The 19,325-nt window shown below is 35.8% G+C and overlaps 1 protein-coding gene across 2 annotated transcripts in view; it reads right to left on the reverse strand.

Moving 5' to 3' along the window:
- SGCZ (sarcoglycan zeta) overlaps positions 1-19,325 on the reverse strand; it is a 921,176-nt gene that overhangs the window by 105,904 nt on the left and 795,947 nt on the right. For both annotated transcript variants that reach the window (XM_082444679.1, XM_082444678.1), the window contains one exon: positions 2,297-2,384. In XM_082444679.1, coding sequence (XP_082300805.1) covers positions 2,297-2,384 — 88 coding nt within the window. The remainder of the gene's footprint in view (positions 1-2,296; positions 2,385-19,325) is intronic.

Below are 19,325 nucleotides of genomic sequence, written 5' to 3' on the forward strand. Positions count from 1 at the left end.
ACATGATTAAAACATTATCCACATATCAGGCACACTTTCTGTGATGTGTTTTGTAGTATATCTTTGCAACAGTATTATAATCCAGCATGTATTCCTCAACTACTATCCCAGAGACACACTGGATAGAAAAGGATCATGAAATCTTTCACATGATAGCAATGTATTTGTAACTTAAGTGATACCAAAAATTACAATCACCATCATCCAAATAATAATCAATTTGAGATTTAATTGCCTAAGATTTGCAGACACTGAAATTGCCCCAATTCTTATGTATGATTCTAAATAAATGTCCGTATCTCTATTTTAGAGATGAGAAAAGTGAGTCTCCAAGAGATAACTATTGTTTTGGAGCCCCATATGGTTTGACTCCAAAAATGAATACACTATCCCTGCCCTACTCCCCTTTATCTACTTCTTCCTTTGTTCTCTGTATGTTTGTTGAAAAATACAAAGCAGTGAAAAGATGGAGGTCACGAACAGTAACTCAGAGGACCAGGATATTAAAAAGTTTTCAGCTTAAACCTCACTGGAATGAGTATGTTTCCATCCACAGAAATAAACTGCTGCATCATTAAATAGATTTGCTTCATTTAAAACTAAGCTTAATCTTTCTCCCTAACCTATCACCCTTTCTGTTTCTCTTCATTCTTTTCGTGTAATTGGCAAATATTGATTCTACGTTAAAATCAACTTGGAACAGTGGTTGAAAACACAAGCACAATAATATTATTCTTTATATTTACTGCAGGAGAGCAGGTAGCAAAATGTAAATGGTATTTGATTATCCTTCATAAAATCAAACAGCCGCTTTGCTCTATAGGTAGTACAGTAGTTATGTAGTGATTGCATGTGACAGTGGACATTGGTATATGGTCTTTGTGTGTTTAATTTACAGGTTGGCATTTCCACTATGGACATTTGTTTTTTTTTTTAACCAAGAAAAGAATGCAGAATAAAGTTCTATCTAGCTAAAGAGTTCTCAACATTAAAAAAATTATGATACGGAAAATCTGCCCAGTTTAGGCCTGTTTCTGCAGTTCCAACATAGCAATAGTAAATTGGCATGGACATTTAAATTAAGCACCTGGTGCTTCTGAATCAGTTCTGTGTCCATAGACATATTTCTTCTCTCTAATTTTTAATCCATTTGTCTATAGCCCCCCCTTGTAATTGATATCATGTCACAAAATACTATCAAATGTAGCAATTGATAGATATCTACTGACCAACTTTTATAATGTAAAGAAAATGCAAAATAAAATTTAATTATTATAAATAAAATGCAATTATATTTTTTCAAAATACACATATGCCACAATATAAGTTTCACTTTTGGCTTCATTAAAGCGAGTAACATCAAAAAGTGTTTCATATACCTAGAAATAAGTGGACAGAATCAAGTTCATGTTTATAAATCTCACATTTCATATGTCATACTCTTTTGTAATTTAATTAGAAATACTGGAAACATGCATTTGCATTAGATGATTAATTTCTCAAGATAAGGATAACTCAGCCCTCAAAATTGCAATTTACTCTTTATAATATACTATCATACATACACAATATCAGTAAGTATTAGGTAATTTTCCCACAGAAAAATACAGTATTTCAAAAATATTTTAGCAATTACACACAAATCAAGTCTTTGTAGCATTTTACATAATTACAATTGACTTTTAATTTCCCTTTTTTCTTATAAAAATTAAGTCAAATAACAATGCCACTAACGAATCTCTAAATTAATTTTTTGACAATATGAGAAAACATTAGTAATATTTTATCATAAATTTACATTTACAACTTCTACACCCTATAAACCTTAAGATATATAATTTCAACATCAAATTTATAAGTAATTGATCAATGTTACGATTTTTTATATTCAATTACTGTATTATTTTTTCTAATTTTATAAGCAGATAATAATTAGTAAATTATTTGTTTAGAACAAAGGATACATAGGTGTTACATCTCATGTTTGTTTTAGCCTATTTACTATAATTTAACATATACTAGGGAGATATTGTTAGGAAAGTGGTACATTTCATAATTCAAGAGTAATAACAGCAAAATGTATGTAATTCAGTCTCACAATAACACAGTGACAAGAGTAACAATGACCATAACTAGCCTATGACAAATCAAATCATGTGCAAGCTAATTGGGCTGGAATAGGATGCCTAAATATATATTAGAGAAATAATATACTTTTGCGTTTCCCAATTTAAACAACCACAGAGTTTTAAATGGAGTAAGATGGTATGAGCAATCTTTACCCCAAAGCACTCACCTACTGTCAGCTGTCCCGTTAACTGCCCCATGTGATTTCTTGCATTCACTGTTACATTCCTGTCAGACTGTAAGACCAGTGGACTATCCTGGGAAACATGTATAAAATAAAGAAATCAAATAAAAAATAGAAATATAGTCAAAATTTGATATATAAATTTATACTGCACTTGCTTGGGTATTATCAAAATTCTATTTCTTTGTTTTCTATTAGGCAGTTATTTTAACATCCCAAACACTGGTTGAACAACATAAAAAATATGCGGGCCTCATAATAACTATTTGACATAATAAGGATGTTTCCATTTTGGTAAATAGGAATTAACTACTCGATGCAAACATTTCCAACTCTACTGATTATTGCACATCACAGCTGTAGTAACCTCTCTCCTTGTCCCCCCTCCTAGTGGCATAGATGCCTGCCTTTGGAGATATTTTAGACCCTATACAAATGGGGAAGTCACTTTTAAGCTGAACTTGCAGCTTTCAGATCTCAGCTTAAATGTTACTTCTTGAAAGTGCCTCCCCTGATCACTGTAACTACAGATTCATTCAATCCCCAAACTCCCAATCTCCTTTAATTTTGTTCAAAGCACTATCACATGACAAATTTATTTTGCTAATGTATATGTTTACTTGTTTTTTATTTGTTTCTGTCACAAGAGGAAACGTCCATGGGACAGGGACCATGGCAGTCACGTGTACACAATTTTATTCCCACTACTTAGCATACTGCTGAAGGAAAGCATTTACTAAGTGTTTATTGAATGGAGAAATAAATCGTCATAATAAAATTGATATTACCTTATGTATCTAGCTCATGAAGAAATGCTTTGTAAATCATAGGATGATTTAAGAAAGGAGGTATATAGAATAAAAGAGTATAACATATTTTAGTATAAATAACCTTGGTTAGATGTTTACTTTTATCACTGATTTAGCACTTAAGAGTAAAGTATTTTACTGAAGGACAATATCACTGCCTTAGGAACCTATGTATTAGGTATTGCCACTACCTGCCTCAAGCAAGTAACTTACAACTGGCTACATTCTCATTTTTATTATCTAAAACAAGCATGGTGATCATTCACAAACTGTCCATTCATTCAACAAAAGTATTCTGAGAATCATGAATATATTGAGTGCTCACTCTGTATGACGTACAGGCTTGGAACATTTCAGGGATCAAAACATAAAACAATACCTGTCCTCATGGAGCTTGTAATCTAGATATTGAAATTCTATGAAAATCTCTCCCAATACCATCCTCAACCTGTAGGTGCTTTGTCACTTCTATGTCAATGTAAATACACAAGTGCTTTCATACATGAGCCATATAAAAACTCTTTCGAGAAAAGAATTTGAAATTTGTGATTTGGATATACACAATAAAGATTTTATAGGTTTTTTTCCCTAAAGCTGTTTTGCCCCTTCTGACTATATGCAAAGCACTGAGCAAAGATACACACACACACACACACACACACACACACACACACACACATATATACACAAACAAATGTTCCTTTAAAAGTGGGGTTTGCTAGTATGTCTAAACTAAGGCTTAATTTTTTGAAGTAATTTTCTGCATTTTCAAGAATAGATTTATTCTCTGAAGTGAGACACAGCTGTACAAAACCACGCTAATTTCGTTCTGTCTCTTATCACAACTCATTTATTTTTGCAACAAATCAAAAGTATTATACCTGCAGTTAAAAAAAAAATCTAGTCCTTTTTGCATAGGTATTTCTAGGCTGCAGACGTTCATTTTTGAAAATATATGAAATATATTTAATTAATTCCCTCATTCCTTTCAAAGGGCATATTCAAATTCTGTTTACAATATGGATTGTGGAGTAAGGACTATTTGCAAATAATTACAGTATATCCAGTAAGGATACTGCACAAAGAGAATGGCTAATTAAAGCACAAAAATATTTTATTTTAAATTGGCAAAATTAAATACATGTTGCCCCTGTATTTAAGAAAGGAGCTTTGAATTAAATAAAATTAATTTGAATGTTAAGAAGAGCAGAAGCCTATAAAGCACCTTGTGGTTCAAAACATTGTAAAAATATGTTGGTTGAATTTTCATTCATATATTTCAATATTTTTATGATGTAACATATATGACTGTTGTTTAGATTTTAAAAAATTGATGACACTATATGCTCATATTTGAATTACTAAACATAAGTTTCTGTGAACTGTAGCATAAAAAAGCACAACCATTAGAGTGTACACTATAAGAACTATGTAAGTATATTAAAATGAGTATTACTTTATTAAATATTTTAAGATGAGAGAAAAGTCCGTTTTAAAAAGGCAATAAGTATTTAATTTGATTTACTAGAGAAAGAGCTCTGGGTTAGAATGGAAAGTTTAATCATTATGTCTCTTTGTTTACAATATATCAATCTTCTTTCTCTTTCTCTAACCAGAGAGATCCTATTGAGGTTCTATCCCTGGCATTCTTTCCTTTTCATTACATGATTCCACCAAATTTCCCCTCTGAATTAAATTTCTGTATCTAGATTAAAATTCTACTATGGTAAAAACAGCAATCATTTTACTGACTAAAGCTATAAACATATAGCTATCAGAGGTCACAGACAATTCTTCACACTGTATTCAGGTGACATCAGTATGTTATACTGATTTATTAAAATGTGATCAGGTGAACTGAGTCAAAATCGAGTAACTGTTGCTGGTAAACAAAATGCAATGCATGTAAGAGCATTGTTTTCACTGACGAATCACACTGTCGTTTCTGCATTATATTGATATATCACCCCGATGACATTTTTGGGGATTAGAACCATGGCTTATGCATTTTAGGTCCACAGCATGACCTTTCACACAATATACACTCGTATATTAATTATAACATGATTAATTAAAATATACATATGTGATAAAAATATATTTGATAAGACTAAGAGCAACTCTTTCAATCAATCCTAAACAATTTATAAATCTTCTCGCAAACACATTCTTAGGTGAAAACCAGTACCAAGAAATTACTTCTTACCAAAAAATTGACATTTAAGCAGGTTTCATATCTTCTTTCTTGTGTTCATTTCTCCAAAGGTCTCCATATAAGAAAATAACTTCCACTAATAAATCATTGGTTTTCACTCTTTTTTAAAAATATTCCCTCTTCATGTTTCTTTATAATTCTGTGCTCCCAAACTTTGAAAGCTAGGGTCTAGTTTCAGATATTAAAATAAACATATCAATACTCCTTATGGTTTATTCTTGCTGAGAACATGAAGGGGAGAAAAGTTATCTGGTAGTATTAACTTTCAAATAGAAATAAGATATGTAAGTCTATAAGGGTAAGTAAGTAGGTGCTATATTATTCTGCACAATATATTAGTATACATATCTCTTTTGGAGGAAGAAAAATTTCTTCTTTGAATTCAAATATTTTGCCTCCAAAACCAAGAAATCTCCTGTAGCAGGTATTTCATAGTTTTCTGGAGCTGACCTGCATCTTGGCTGTGACTCAAGGAAATATATTTGCCTTCTTACGCTTCTCTTGAGACAAAGCAGGTAGGCAATCAGGGAGAAAGGCAATGGTACCATGAAGGGGGCCTGAGAGCCCTCTCTTACAACTCTTTTATGCTCACACTCTTTATGCCAAGGGCCTGCTTGTCACCTTGTTAATGGTTATAGAAAAATAATGCACTGTGTCCTCATTTCAATGTTGTTGATAGGCTATGCAAGTGACCGAGGGAAAAAAAAGATCCTACTCTTCTTATTTCTATTATGTTCACCTTTGTTTATCATAAATATTTACTAAGGGAAAAAAGATCCTTTTCTTCTTATTTCTATTGTGTTCACCTTTGTTTATCACAAATATTTACTAAGGGCCTATGATGTGTCCAGCTCTTTGCTGGGTATGAAACAGAAAAAGGGTAGACAAACTTTCCTCTCTTATGGAGTTCATTATCTAGTAAACCAGACAAACAATAAGCCAGGTAAATAAAAAAAGAGAGAGCGAATGTTACTAGTAACAAGCTGCTGTGACAGAGACTTCTCTAATAAAGTATCAGTTATACTGATGAGAAGATGCTGTGCATTTATGCACATAAGATGTTATATGTATATCAGGCACTTCAGTTTCTGACATTCATAGGTTAACTATTAAATTGTAGTAGAAAGAGTAGTAGTAAGAAAAGCAACTAACATTTACTGGCACTTAGTCAATGCCAGACATACATGTAAAGATTTAAATACTTTACATATGTGAGCTCACCTACCTTTAAAGCTTAAAATAAAATCACCCATGAAAGAATCAAGAAATAAAGTGGTTGTAAGACAGACAGTGAACCCTGACTGTTTGAGTTCAAATAGTGAGTCTGCCAAACACTGGCTTCTTGACTTGGCAAGTCATTCAGCATCTCTACCATGATTTCCTCATCTGTAAATAGGGTAATAATACATAATCTGTGGGCTTCTCATAATGAATTAATGAGAACATGTATTCAAATGCTTAGATCAGTGCTTACTAGCCTTTGCTAAGGGCACTCTTAGTGTTTACTTTCATTATTTATTCCTCATTGTAATTACAGTACTCTACTAATAATAGTATTGTCTATTATCATTCTTGTTTTACAGATGAAGAAACTTCAGCAAGGAGAGTATAAGTCACTTGCTCTAAATCACACAGCTAATAAATAACAGGAAATATTTGAACCCAGATATATGGGTAAAGAATCTCCCCTGTCAACTATTATGAGATACTGTGTCTCTGGTGGATGATTACAGTCTAAGCTTTCAAAACTGCAAATATTTAAAGACTAATTGAACAAAATATATTTTAAAATTCCATTAAACATTTCAGTCTCTTAAATAAATATCTGATACATACACGGTCTTAAATGGTAAGATACAACCTCACACTGCCATCATCTACGTTTCAGTAAGAGTCCGGTTCATATTTTTTTTTAAATTGGAGCATAGTTGCTTTACAATGTAGTGTTGGTTTCTGTTGTACAATGAAGTGAATCAGCTATATGTATAGATATAGCCCCTCCCTCTTGGACCTCCTTCCCATGCCCCCCCCATCCCACCCATCTAGGTCATCACAGAGCACAGAGCTGAGCTTCCTGAGCTTTATAGCAGGTTCCCACTAGCTATCTATTTTACACATGGTAGTGTATATATGTCAGTTCTAATCTCCCAGTTCGTCCCACCCTCCCCTTCCCCACCTCCAGTGTCCACATGTCCATTCTCTACATCTGTGTCTCTATACCTGCCCTGCAAATTTTAAAATTTTTTCTCAGGTTCTAGAGGAAGAGAGTGTACTTCTGAACAGTCCTCTGCACACACATTTTAAAATATACCACCTATGAGAGTCTCCCTACTTGCAATCCTAAAAGAGAGCATAATTAATTATCCATATTGTTCAGTGTAGACGGCAAAAATTTGATATGTCATTTCTTGAATTATACAGTTTTACCAAGTAAGTTTTCTTATCTTCACTGATAGATATTATTCATTTTTTCAATAAACCTACATTATCACTAAACTCTCTATCTTCCTTTTCCTCAATATCCAACCAGCTATGTCAGAAATGTTTCTTAAACATATGTTTTCCTGTTTTTCCCGTGATCACTCCTATAATAGACTTGTAGTTCACATCACAATAACCATTTCCTCCTTACATTAATTCTTCATATCCAGTGTTATTTTTATAAAATATTTTTAAATTAAAAATATTGATATTCTTGAATTAAAGCAAAACAAAATAATAGATTTATTGATTCCTCGATCTCTGCTTGGAACAAAATTCGCATATATATAAGGCACTTTTTGATACAATTCAATTCTACTTTTATAGCTCTATTTCACACCACTTCACCGTGCAAGAATTACCCAAATTTCCATGTTTCTGAAAATATGTCACTTCTGTGCATTCTCATCCTCTGTTCCCTGTGCCTGAAATTCTTCTCCACTTCTCCATAACTGGCAAAATTATAGATATTTTTCAAGTCCCAACTCAGTTATGTCCTCCGTGAAGCTTTCCTGCTCCTCCAGAGTTCAAATTTACCTCCCACCCTCCAGTTTCTCCATCTGTGTTGATGTCTATCACAGTAGCTGTCACAGGATCTTTGCTTTGCTTTGCTTTCCATCATTCCTTTGTTTATACCCTCCATTAGACTGAATTGTCCTGAAAGCATAGTGTGTGTTGTCATTTTCTTTTACACACACAGACTTTTGAAAGTATAGTTTGTGTCATGCTTGGCATCTCGTTCCTGTCCAATAAATGTCTGGTAAGTGAGTGAACTGAACTGGGTATATTTACAACCTAATGCACTCAGGCTACACGTGTTTACCTGAATTTGAGTTCAGGTCACACAAAACTTACCAAACTCTTGCACCATTTATTTTCTTTTTTGACCCAGAGCAAGCTTTCTAAAAAGCCATTTAAGTGGAACAAGTCATATCACATTTTGATTTGATCTATATGCATCATGTCTCTGCCCAAGGCAGCCACTTCATTCCTTTCCTAAGAGTTTGACCCACTTAAGAAGATGAAAAATAGGTAGTTTTTAAATTCTTTGGTTAATTAAAACAATTACTTGAAATTCCATTTCCTTCAGAATGAAAATCATTTAATTGTTGAAATTTGTATTTTAAGGTAGAAGTATTAATCATGGAAATATCTAGAGCTGTTAAACTGCTTTCCCCAAATTCTCCGTGTTCACATTTTAACTTGAATGTGAAGTGGTACAGGAGAGAGAGCATTTCTTCATCAATCATTTTTCTGTATTCCTACTCGAACACTTTTATTGAGTTGCCAGATCACATACGATAATAGCAGAGCAGTTACCTGTTCTATTTGGTTCCTAGTTAGTCTCATTCTTAAAAATAGATTTAATTTTATTTCCTAGAAAGGTTAGTGGACTTCATATATGAAGAAAGTAACCTTTATATGTGTCTAAAGCTGATCCATTATTTTCAAAATATATTTTTAAATCACAGAGAAAGAATAAGTTGTTTTACAACACACGTTACTGTTAAAATTTTTAAAAAATGGAGACCAGCCTTGAAAATTCCCTAAGCAGACCAAACCAGTTTAGTCCTACAAGCAAAGCTTAATGTAGCTTATTTTGCAAGACTAGCTTGAACTGGGTCATTTCTTGCTTATGCCTCTGGAAATCATAAGCAAAACTTAAACTGTTTCCCAAGGTTGATATGAGGTAACCACTAACCAATTCCCTATCATTTAAGACAAAATCACTGTGAAGGATAGTCACTCTTTACTATATAAGCTGCTTTATAACAATATCCCTCTGAGCCACATTTTGTGTTTTGGTTTGAATGCTCCCAGTTCTCAAACTGTCTTTTTGGTGTGTGCAGAATAAAGTTTTACTAATTACTCCTTCAGTGATTAATTGGTTTTACTTCTGCTATTTCTGATCTTTTGATGCAATCTATATTAAAAAAGTAGAAACAGCTAGGAATTTTTAAATGTAATAAATTAACCAATCTAATATAAGTAAATATTGTATTTAAAGGCATTTTTTCTATTAAAACATAGAATTAGTGATATATGAGAAATAAGTGAACTCTTTCCTAGTTGAAAAATTATCACAGGCTTTTTAAATTCTTTTTTAAGTGTAAAAAGTATTACAGTTTTCCTTAATTGTTCTGTTTTTCATGAAAAAATAGAAGGCAGATGCCATATGAAGAGCAAACACAAAGAGGAGAAAAACATAAAATATTTATGCTTTTATTAAAACGGTACTTCTTCCCAAAAGATATTAAGCATGTTATAAACTTAAACACAATGTTAAATTGGGCACTAAAATCTATAAACAGAACTAAAGACCTTTAAAACCATGAGAAATAATTGTGTCCAAACACATATCTTGTTGCTAGAGTTGAACCCCAAATTTTACTTTGACTTTCTTGGCAGTTAAGGCAAAATAAAAATGCTATATTGTAAAATTTTCATTGCCTGATAAAAGCAAGCCAAGGAATTTGTAGGGGAAAATATTTTCCCCTTACACTAGTATTTAATCTTCTCTTTCTGAGAAGTTTAAATACACTCATTTAAAGCACTTGGTTTCAAATTCAGGCAAATCAAATGGTGTACTGTACTGTCTGCCTGGGGGCTTGCCTGACCCAGTGCCATTGGCAACCAGATGTTGAATACAAAGGAAGGAGTCAGAATTTCTACTTATGTCAAAAAATCAGTGAAGTGGCAAAAATGAATGAATGAATGAAGAATGTTCAAAAACTTTTTTTTAAAAAGAGTCCAGCTGTTAGATTTTGTTTCACCTCCCATTATGTGTATGCAAGAGTAATATATTAATTATGTACCCATTAATGATTTACATCAATAACATACAAGATAAAAAACCTTTTCCTATTTAATTCTTCTGCTGAACATATTTAGAAGTAGAATGAATGCGTGTACTTACCATTTTAGAAAGTGAAAGATATAATTTACCTTGTTATCTGTAGGAGGAATTTTTAATGCCTGAGATTCATTATTCTAAATATGAGTGATGAATTTAATAAATCTGTAGAGAGTGTACGGGACTAATCTGTGTTTATATATATTTACATTTTGCACTGCAAAATTCTTCACAATTTAGTAACTATGAATTTGCAAAACGTTAAAACTAACTTCCTCATCTATGAAGTTAAGTACTGAACTAGACTCAGAACAATCATATGTTGAGTTCCTATTATCTCTCCAACTGTAGCTGGTTTTGCTCCCTTTTCTAGGGCAGGAAGATGGGGGATGTATCTTCTGTGCATCTCAGAGCTAGTTCCAGATAATTCTCCCTTCCACTTTCCTCCTCCCTAACCTTTGAATCTCACATCATCACACTACATAATCCACTCCTCCTAATTGCCCTCATTGCTGGAAGATTTTCTCTCTTACCTCACTCCTCATCTTTCCAGCATCATCACAGTCATAACTCTCAGCTGTTTTAATTACTACATAAGACAATTTTCTGATACTCTGAATTGTTGAATTCTTGGTCTCTCCTCCCATGATTTTGTCATATACCCTGCATTAGCCTCCCTGGTAATCATACTAAGATTTTGTCATTATTAATAACTGAAACTCTTCCATTAGTTCCAGTTGAAGCTGTGGACAAAAAATGTTGACTACCATTTCAGTAAACAAGGAATGTTGCCTGCATCAAGCCATCAGCCACTGCAGCTGCCCTGATCGTACACCCTGAGGGGAATTCAGGATGGAGAAAAACAGGATACTGGCCCTAGATAGTTAAGATGCATACGGAAGGAGGCGCTTCAAGATGGCGGAAGAGTAAGACGCGGAGATCACCTTCCTCTCCACAAATACATCAGAAATACATCTACATGTGGAACAGCTCCTACAGAACACCTACTGAATGCTGGCAGAAGGCCTCAGACCTCCCAAAAGACAAGAAACTCCCCATGTACCTGGGTAGGGCAAAAGAAAAAAGAAACAACAGAGACAAAAGAATAGGGACGGGACCTGCACCAGTGGGAGGGAGCTGTGAAGGAGGAAATGTTTCCACACACTAGGAAGCCCCTTCGTGGGTGGAGACTGCGGGTGGTGTAGGGGAGAAGCTTCGGAGCCACGGAGGAGAACGCAGCAACAGGGGTGCGGAGGGCAAAGAGGAGAGATTCCCGCACAGAGGCTCGGCGCCGAGCAGCACTCACCAGCCCGAGAGGCTTGTCTGCTCCCCCGCCAGGGTGGGCGGGGCTGGGAGCTGAGGCTCGGGTTTTGGTCGGATCGCAGGGAGAGGACTGGGGTTGGCGGCGTGAACACAGCCTGAAGGGGTTAGTGCGCCACCACTGGCCGGGAGGGAGTCTGGGAAAAAGTCTGCAGCTGCCGAAGAGGCAAGAGACTTTTTCTTCCCTCTTTGTTTCAGAGTGCGCGAGGAGAGGGGATTCAAAGCGCCGCCTAAACGAGCTCCAGAGATGGGCGCGAGCCACGGCTATCAGCGCGGACCCCAGAGACGGGCATGAAATGCTAAGGCTGCTGCTGCCGCCACCAGGAAGCCTTGTGTGTAAGCACAGGCCACTCTCCACACCTCCCCTCCCAGGAGCCTGTGCAGCCCGCCACTGCCAGGGTCCCGCGATCCAGGGAGAACTTCCCCGGGAGAACACATGGCGCGCCTCAGGCTGGTGCAACGTCACGCCAGCCTCTGCAGCTACAGGCCCGCCCAGCATCCGTACCCCTCCCTCCCCCTGGCCTGAGTGAGCCAGAGCCCCCGAATCAGCTGCTGCTTTGACCCCGTCCTGTCTGAGTGAAGAACAGACACCCTCAGGCGACCTACATGCAGAGGTGGGTCCAAATCCAAAGCTGAACCCCGGGAGCTGTGCGAACAAAGAAGGGAAAGGGAAATCTCTCCCAGCAGCCTCAGGAGCAGCAGATTAAATCTCCACAATCAACTTGATGTTCCCTGCATCTGTGGAATACCTGAATAGACAACGTATCATCCCACATTGAGGAGGTGGACTTTGGGAGCAACAATATATGTATATTTCCCCCTTTTTCTCTTTTTGTGAGTGTGTATGTGTATGCTTCTGTGTGTGATTTTGTCTGTATAGCTTTGCTTTTACCATTTGTCCTAGGGTTCTGTCTGTCCGTTTTTTTTAATTTTTTTATATTACTTAAAAAAAATTTTTTTTTCTTAATAATAATTTTTTATTTTAATAACTTTATTTTATTTTACTTTATTTTATTTTGTCTTCTTCTTTCTTTCTTTCTTTTTTTTCTCCCTTTTATTCTGAGCCATGTGGAGGACAGGCTCTTGGTGCTCCAGCCAGACATCAGGGCTGTGCCACTGAGGTGGGAGAGCCAAGTTCAGGACACTGGTCCAGAAGAGAGCTCCCAGCTCCATGTAATATCAAACGGTGAAAATCTCACAGAGATCTCCATCTCAACGCCAAGACCCAGCTCCACTCAATGACCAGCAAGCTACAGTGCAGGACACCCTATGTCAAACAACTAGCAAGACAGGAACACAACCCCATCCATTAGCACAGAGGATGCCTAAAATCATAATAAGGCCACAGACATCCCAAAACACACCACCAGACATGGACCTGCCCAACAGAAAGACAAGATCCAGCCTCATCCACCAGAACACAGGCACTAGTCCCCTCCACCAGGAAGCCTACAAAACCCACTGAACCAACGTTAGCTACTGGGGACAGACACCAAAAACAACGTAAACTATGAACCTGCAGCCTGTGAAAAGAAGACCCCAAACACACTAAGTTAAGCAAAATGAGAAGATAGAGAAACACACAGCAGATGAAGGAGCAAGGCAAAAACCCACCAGACCTAACAAATGAAGAGGAAATAGGTAGTCTACCTGAAAAAGAATTCAGAATAATGGTAATAAAGATGATACAAAATCTTGGAAATAGAATGGAAAAAATACAAGAAACGTTTAACAAGGACCTAGAAGAACTAAAGAGCAAACAAACAGACATGAACAACACAATAAATGAAATTAAAAATTCTCTAGAAGGGATCAATAGCAGAATAACTGAGGCAGAAGAACGGATAAGTGACCTGGAAGATAAAATAGTGGAAATAACTACACAGCAGAATAAAGAAAAAAGAATGAAAAGAATTGAGGAAAGTCTCAGAGACCTCTGGGACAACAGAAAAATGCACCAACATTCGAATTATACGGGTCCCAGAAAAAGAAGAGAAAAAGAAAGGGACTGAGAAAATATTTGAAGAGATTATAGTTGAGAATTTTCCTAATTTGGGAAAGGAAATAGTTAATCAAGTCCAGGAAGCACAGAGAGTCCCATACAGGATAAATCCAAGGAGAAACATGCCAAGACACATATTAAGCAAACTATCAAAACTTAAATACAAAGAACAAATATTAAAAGCTGCAAGGGAAAACAAGTAACACATAAGGGAATCCCCACAAGGTTAATAGCTGATCTTTCAGAAGAAACTGTGCAAGCAGAAGGGAGTGGCAGGACATATTTAAAGTGATGAAAGAGAAACCTACAACCAAGATTACTCTACCCAGCAAGGATCTCATTCAGATTCGATGGAAAATTAAAACCTTTACAGACAAGCAAAAGCTAAGAGAATTCAGCACCAAAGCAGATTTACAACAAATGCTAAAGGAAATTCTCTAGGCAGGAAACACAAGAGAAGGAAAAGACCTACAATAATAAACCCAAAACAATTAAGAAAATGGTAATAGGAACATACATATCGATAATTACCTTAAATGTAAATGGATTAAATGCTGCAACCAAAAGACATAGACTGGCTGAATGGATACAAAAACAAGACCCGTATATATATGCTGTCTACAAGAGACCCACCTCAGACCTAGAGACACATACAGACTGAAAGTGAGGGGATGGAAAAAGATATTCCATGCACATGGAAATCAAAAGAAAGCTGGAGTAGCAATTCTCATATCAGACAAAATAGACTTTAAAATAAAGACTATTACAAGAGACAAAGAAGGACACTATATAATGATCAAGGGATCGATCCAAGAGGAAGGTATAACAATTGTAAATATTTATGCACCCAACATAGGAGCACCTCAATACATAAGGCAAATACTAACAGCCATAAAAGGGGAAATCGACAGTAACACAATCATAGTAGGGGACTTTAACACCCCACTTTCACCAATGGACAGATCATCCAAAATGAAAATAAATAAGGAAACACAAGCTTTAAATGATACATTAAACAAGATGGACTTAATTGATATTTATAGGACATTCCACCCAAAAACAACAGAATACACATTTTTCTCAAGTGCTCATGGAACATTCTCCAGGATAGATCATATCTTGGGTCACAAATCAAGCCTTGGTAAATTTAAGAAAATTGAAATCGTATCAAGTATCTTTTCCGACCACAATGCTATGAGACTAGATATCAATTACAGGAAAAGATCTGTAAAAAATACAAACACATGGAGGCTACACAATACACTACTTAATAACGAAGTGATCACTGAAGAAATCAAAGGGGAAATCAAAAAATACCTAGAAACAAATGACAATGGAGACACGACGACCCAAAACCTATGGGACGCAGCAAAAGCAGTGCTAAGAGGGAAGTTTATAGCAATACAAGCCTACCTCAAGAAACAGGAAACATCTCGAATAAACAACCTAACCTTGCACCTGAAGCAATTAGAGAAAGAAGAACAAAAAAAAACCCCAAAGCTAGCAGAAGGAAAGAAATCATAAAGATCAGATCAGAAATAAATGAAAAAGAAAGGAAGGAAACGATAGCAAAGATCAATAAAACTAAAAGCTGGTTCTTTGAGATGATAAACAAAATTGATAAACCATTAGCCAGACTTATCAAGTAAAAAAGGGAGAAGACTCAAATCAATAGAATTATAAATGAAAAAGGAGAAGTAACAACTGACGCTGCAGAAATACAAAGGATCATGAGAGATTACTACAAGCAACTATATGCCAATAAAATGGACAATCTGGAAGAAATGGACAAATTCTTAGAAATGCACAACCTTCTGAGACTGAACAAGAAACAGAAAATATGAACAGACCAATCACAAGCACTGAAATTGAAACTGTGATTAAAAATCTTCCAACAAACAAAAGCCCAGGACCAGATGGCTTCACAGGCGAATTCTATCAAACATTTAGAATTCTATCAAACACTTAGAGAAGAGCTAACACCTATCCCTCTCAAACTCTTCCAAAATATAGCAGAGGGAGGAACACTCCCAAACTCATTCTATGAGGCCACCATCACTCTGATACCAAAACCAGACAAAGATGTCACAAAGAAAGAAAACTACAGGCCAATATCACTGATGAACATAGATGCAAAAATCCTCAACAAAATACTAGCAAACAGAATCCAAGAGCACATTAAAAGGAGCATACATTATGATCAAGTGGGGTTTATCCCAGGAATACAAGGATTTTGCAATATATGCAAATCAATCAACGTGATACACCATATTAACAAATTGAAGGAGAAAAACCATATGACCATCTCATTAGATGCAGAGAAAGCTTTCGAGAAAATTCAACACCCATTTATGATAAAAACCCTCCAGAAAGTAGGCATAGAGGGAACTTTCCTCAACATAATAAAGGCCATATATGACAAACCCACAGCCAACATTGTCCTCAATGGTGAAAAACTGAAACCATTTCCACTAAGATCAGGAACAAGACAAGGTTGCCCACTCTCACCACTATTATTCAACATAGTTTTGGAAGATTTAGCCACAGCAATCAGAGAAGAAAAAGAAATAAAAGAATCCAAATTGGAAAAGAAGAAGTAAAGCTGCCACTGTTTGCAGATGACATGATACTATACATAGAGAATCCTAAAGATGCTACCAGAAGACTACTAGAGCTAATCAATGAATTTGGTAAAGTAGCAGGATACAAAATTAATGCACAGAAATCTCTTGCATTCCTATACACTAATGATGAAAAATGTGAAAGTGAGATTAAGAAAACACTCCCGTTTACCTTTGCAACTAAAGGAATAAAATATCTAGGAATAAAACTACCTAAGGAGACAAAAGACCTGTATGCAGAAAATTATGACACTGATGAAAGAAATTAAAGATGATACAAATAGATGGAGAGATATACCATGTTTTTGGATTGGAAGAATCAACATTGTGAAAATGACTCTACTATCCAAAGCAATCTACAGATTCAATGCAACCCCTATCAAACTACCACTGGCATTTTTCACAGAACTAGATAAAAAAATTTCACAATTTGTATGGAAACACAAAAGACCCCGAATAGCCAAAGCAATCTTGAGAAAGAAAAATGGAGCTGGAGGAATCAGGCTCCCTGACTTCAGACTATACTACAAAGCTACAGTAATCAAGACAGTATGGTAGTGGCACAAAAACAGACATATAGAACAATGGAACAGGATAGAAAATCCAGAGATAAACCCACGCACATATGGTCACCTTATCTTTGATAAAGGAGGCAAGAATATACAGTGGAGAAAAGATAGCCTCTTCAATAAGTGGTGCTGGGAAAAATGGACAGCTACATGTAAAAGAATGAAATTAGAACACTCCCTAACACCATACACAAAAATAAACTCAAAATGGATTAAAGACCTAAATGTAAGGCCAGACACCATCAAGGCCAGACACTCTTACAGGAAAACATAGGCAGAACACTCTATGATATAAATCACAGCAAGATCCTTTTTGACTCACCTCCTAGAGAAATGGAAATAAAAACAAAAAGAAACAAACGGGACCTATGAAACTTAAAAGCTTTTGCACAGCAAAGGAAACCATAAACAAGATGAAAAGACAGCCCTCAGAATGGGAGAAAATATTTGCAAATGAAGCAACTAACAAAGGATTAATCTCCAAAACATACAAGCAACTCATGCAGCTCAATATCAAAAAAACCACTAACAACCCAATCCTAAAAGGGGCAGAAGACCTAAATAGACATTTCTCCAAAGAAGATATACAGATTGCCAACAAACACATGAAAGAGTGCTCAACCTCACTAATCATTAGAGAAATGCAAATCAATACTACAATGAGATATCATCTCACACCAGTCAGAATGGCCATCATCAAAAAATCTACAAACAATAAATGCTGGAGAGGGTGTGGAGAAAAGGGAACCCTCTTGCACTGTTGGTGGGAGTGTAAATTAATACAGCCACTATGGAGAACAGTATGGAGGTTCCTTAAAAAACTAAAAATAGAACTACCATATGACCCAGCAATCCCACTACTGGGCATATACCCTGACAAAACCATCATTCAAAAAGGGTCATGTACCAAAATGTTCATTGCAGCTCTATTTACAATAGCCAGGAAGCAACCTAAGTGTCCATCAACAGATGAATGGAAAAAGAAGATGTGGCACATATATACAATGGAATATTACTCAGGCATAAAAAGGAACGAAACTGAGTTATTTGTAGTGAGGTGGATGGACCTAGAGTCTGTCATACAGAGTGAAGTAAGTCAGAAAGAGAAAAATAAATACCATATGCTAACCCATATATATGGAATCTAAAAAAAAAAAAAAAGGTCATGAAGAACCTGGGGGCAAGACGGGAATAAAGACGCGGACCTACTAGAGAATGGACTTGAGGATACGGGGAGGGGGAAGGGTAAGCTGGGACAAAGTGAGAGAGTGGCATGGACATATATACACTACCAAACGTAAAATAGATAGCTAGTGGGAAGCAGCCGCATAGCACAGGGAGATCAGCTTGGTGCTTTGTGACCACCTAGAGGGGTGGGATAGGGAGGGTGGGAGGGAGGGAGACACAAGAGGGAAGAGATGTGGGAACATATGTATATGTATATGTATAACTGATTCACTTTGTCATAAAGCAGAAACTAACACACCATTGTAAAGCAATTATACTCCAATAAAGATGTTAAAAAAATAAATGCATACGGAAAAATAATTTCAATGATCCCAGACTCTTGCATCTTCCCATACATAGGAAAACACTAAAGTCGTTATCTTGAGAGTGTCCATTTTTTGTGATTAGCAGTAATCTTTTGATGTCTGAGGACATGTTTTCTTTCTTTCTTTTTTTCTTTTTTAGCAAAAACTCCTATGTATCCTGGATCCTGCCTTTGCTCTTCGGAACAGTTCCTCAGAGATATCTGAGAGGCTGCCTTCCCAGGCTACAGTCCTCAGTAATGTCTTTGAAAAATTTGCAACTTTTAGGTTGTGCAGTTTTCTTTTTTTCAGTCAACAAAACACACCACATCTATCCTTTCAGCTTGCTCTTTGTAGTTCCTGACACCGGATGTAAAAATAATTCTTCTGGATTGAGGTAAAATTAAAATGAATATTTAATGAATAAAAAGACAATTATATTACAAATTTGCTTATAAACATCAAAAAGAAAAGTACACATTTATCAGAAATGATTACCCCAGTTAAAATTTTTAAAAAGATACTACCCCCCCAAAAGCTTATCCGAAATTTATAAGAATTACTTTTTTAAATGATTTAGATAGTTCTTTTCCCCCAATTAGTTGACATATTTG

The sequence above is a fragment of the Balaenoptera physalus genome, assembly GCF_965194825.1.
Source record: "Balaenoptera physalus genome assembly, chromosome: 21".
NCBI lineage: Eukaryota > Metazoa > Chordata > Mammalia > Artiodactyla > Balaenopteridae > Balaenoptera > Balaenoptera physalus.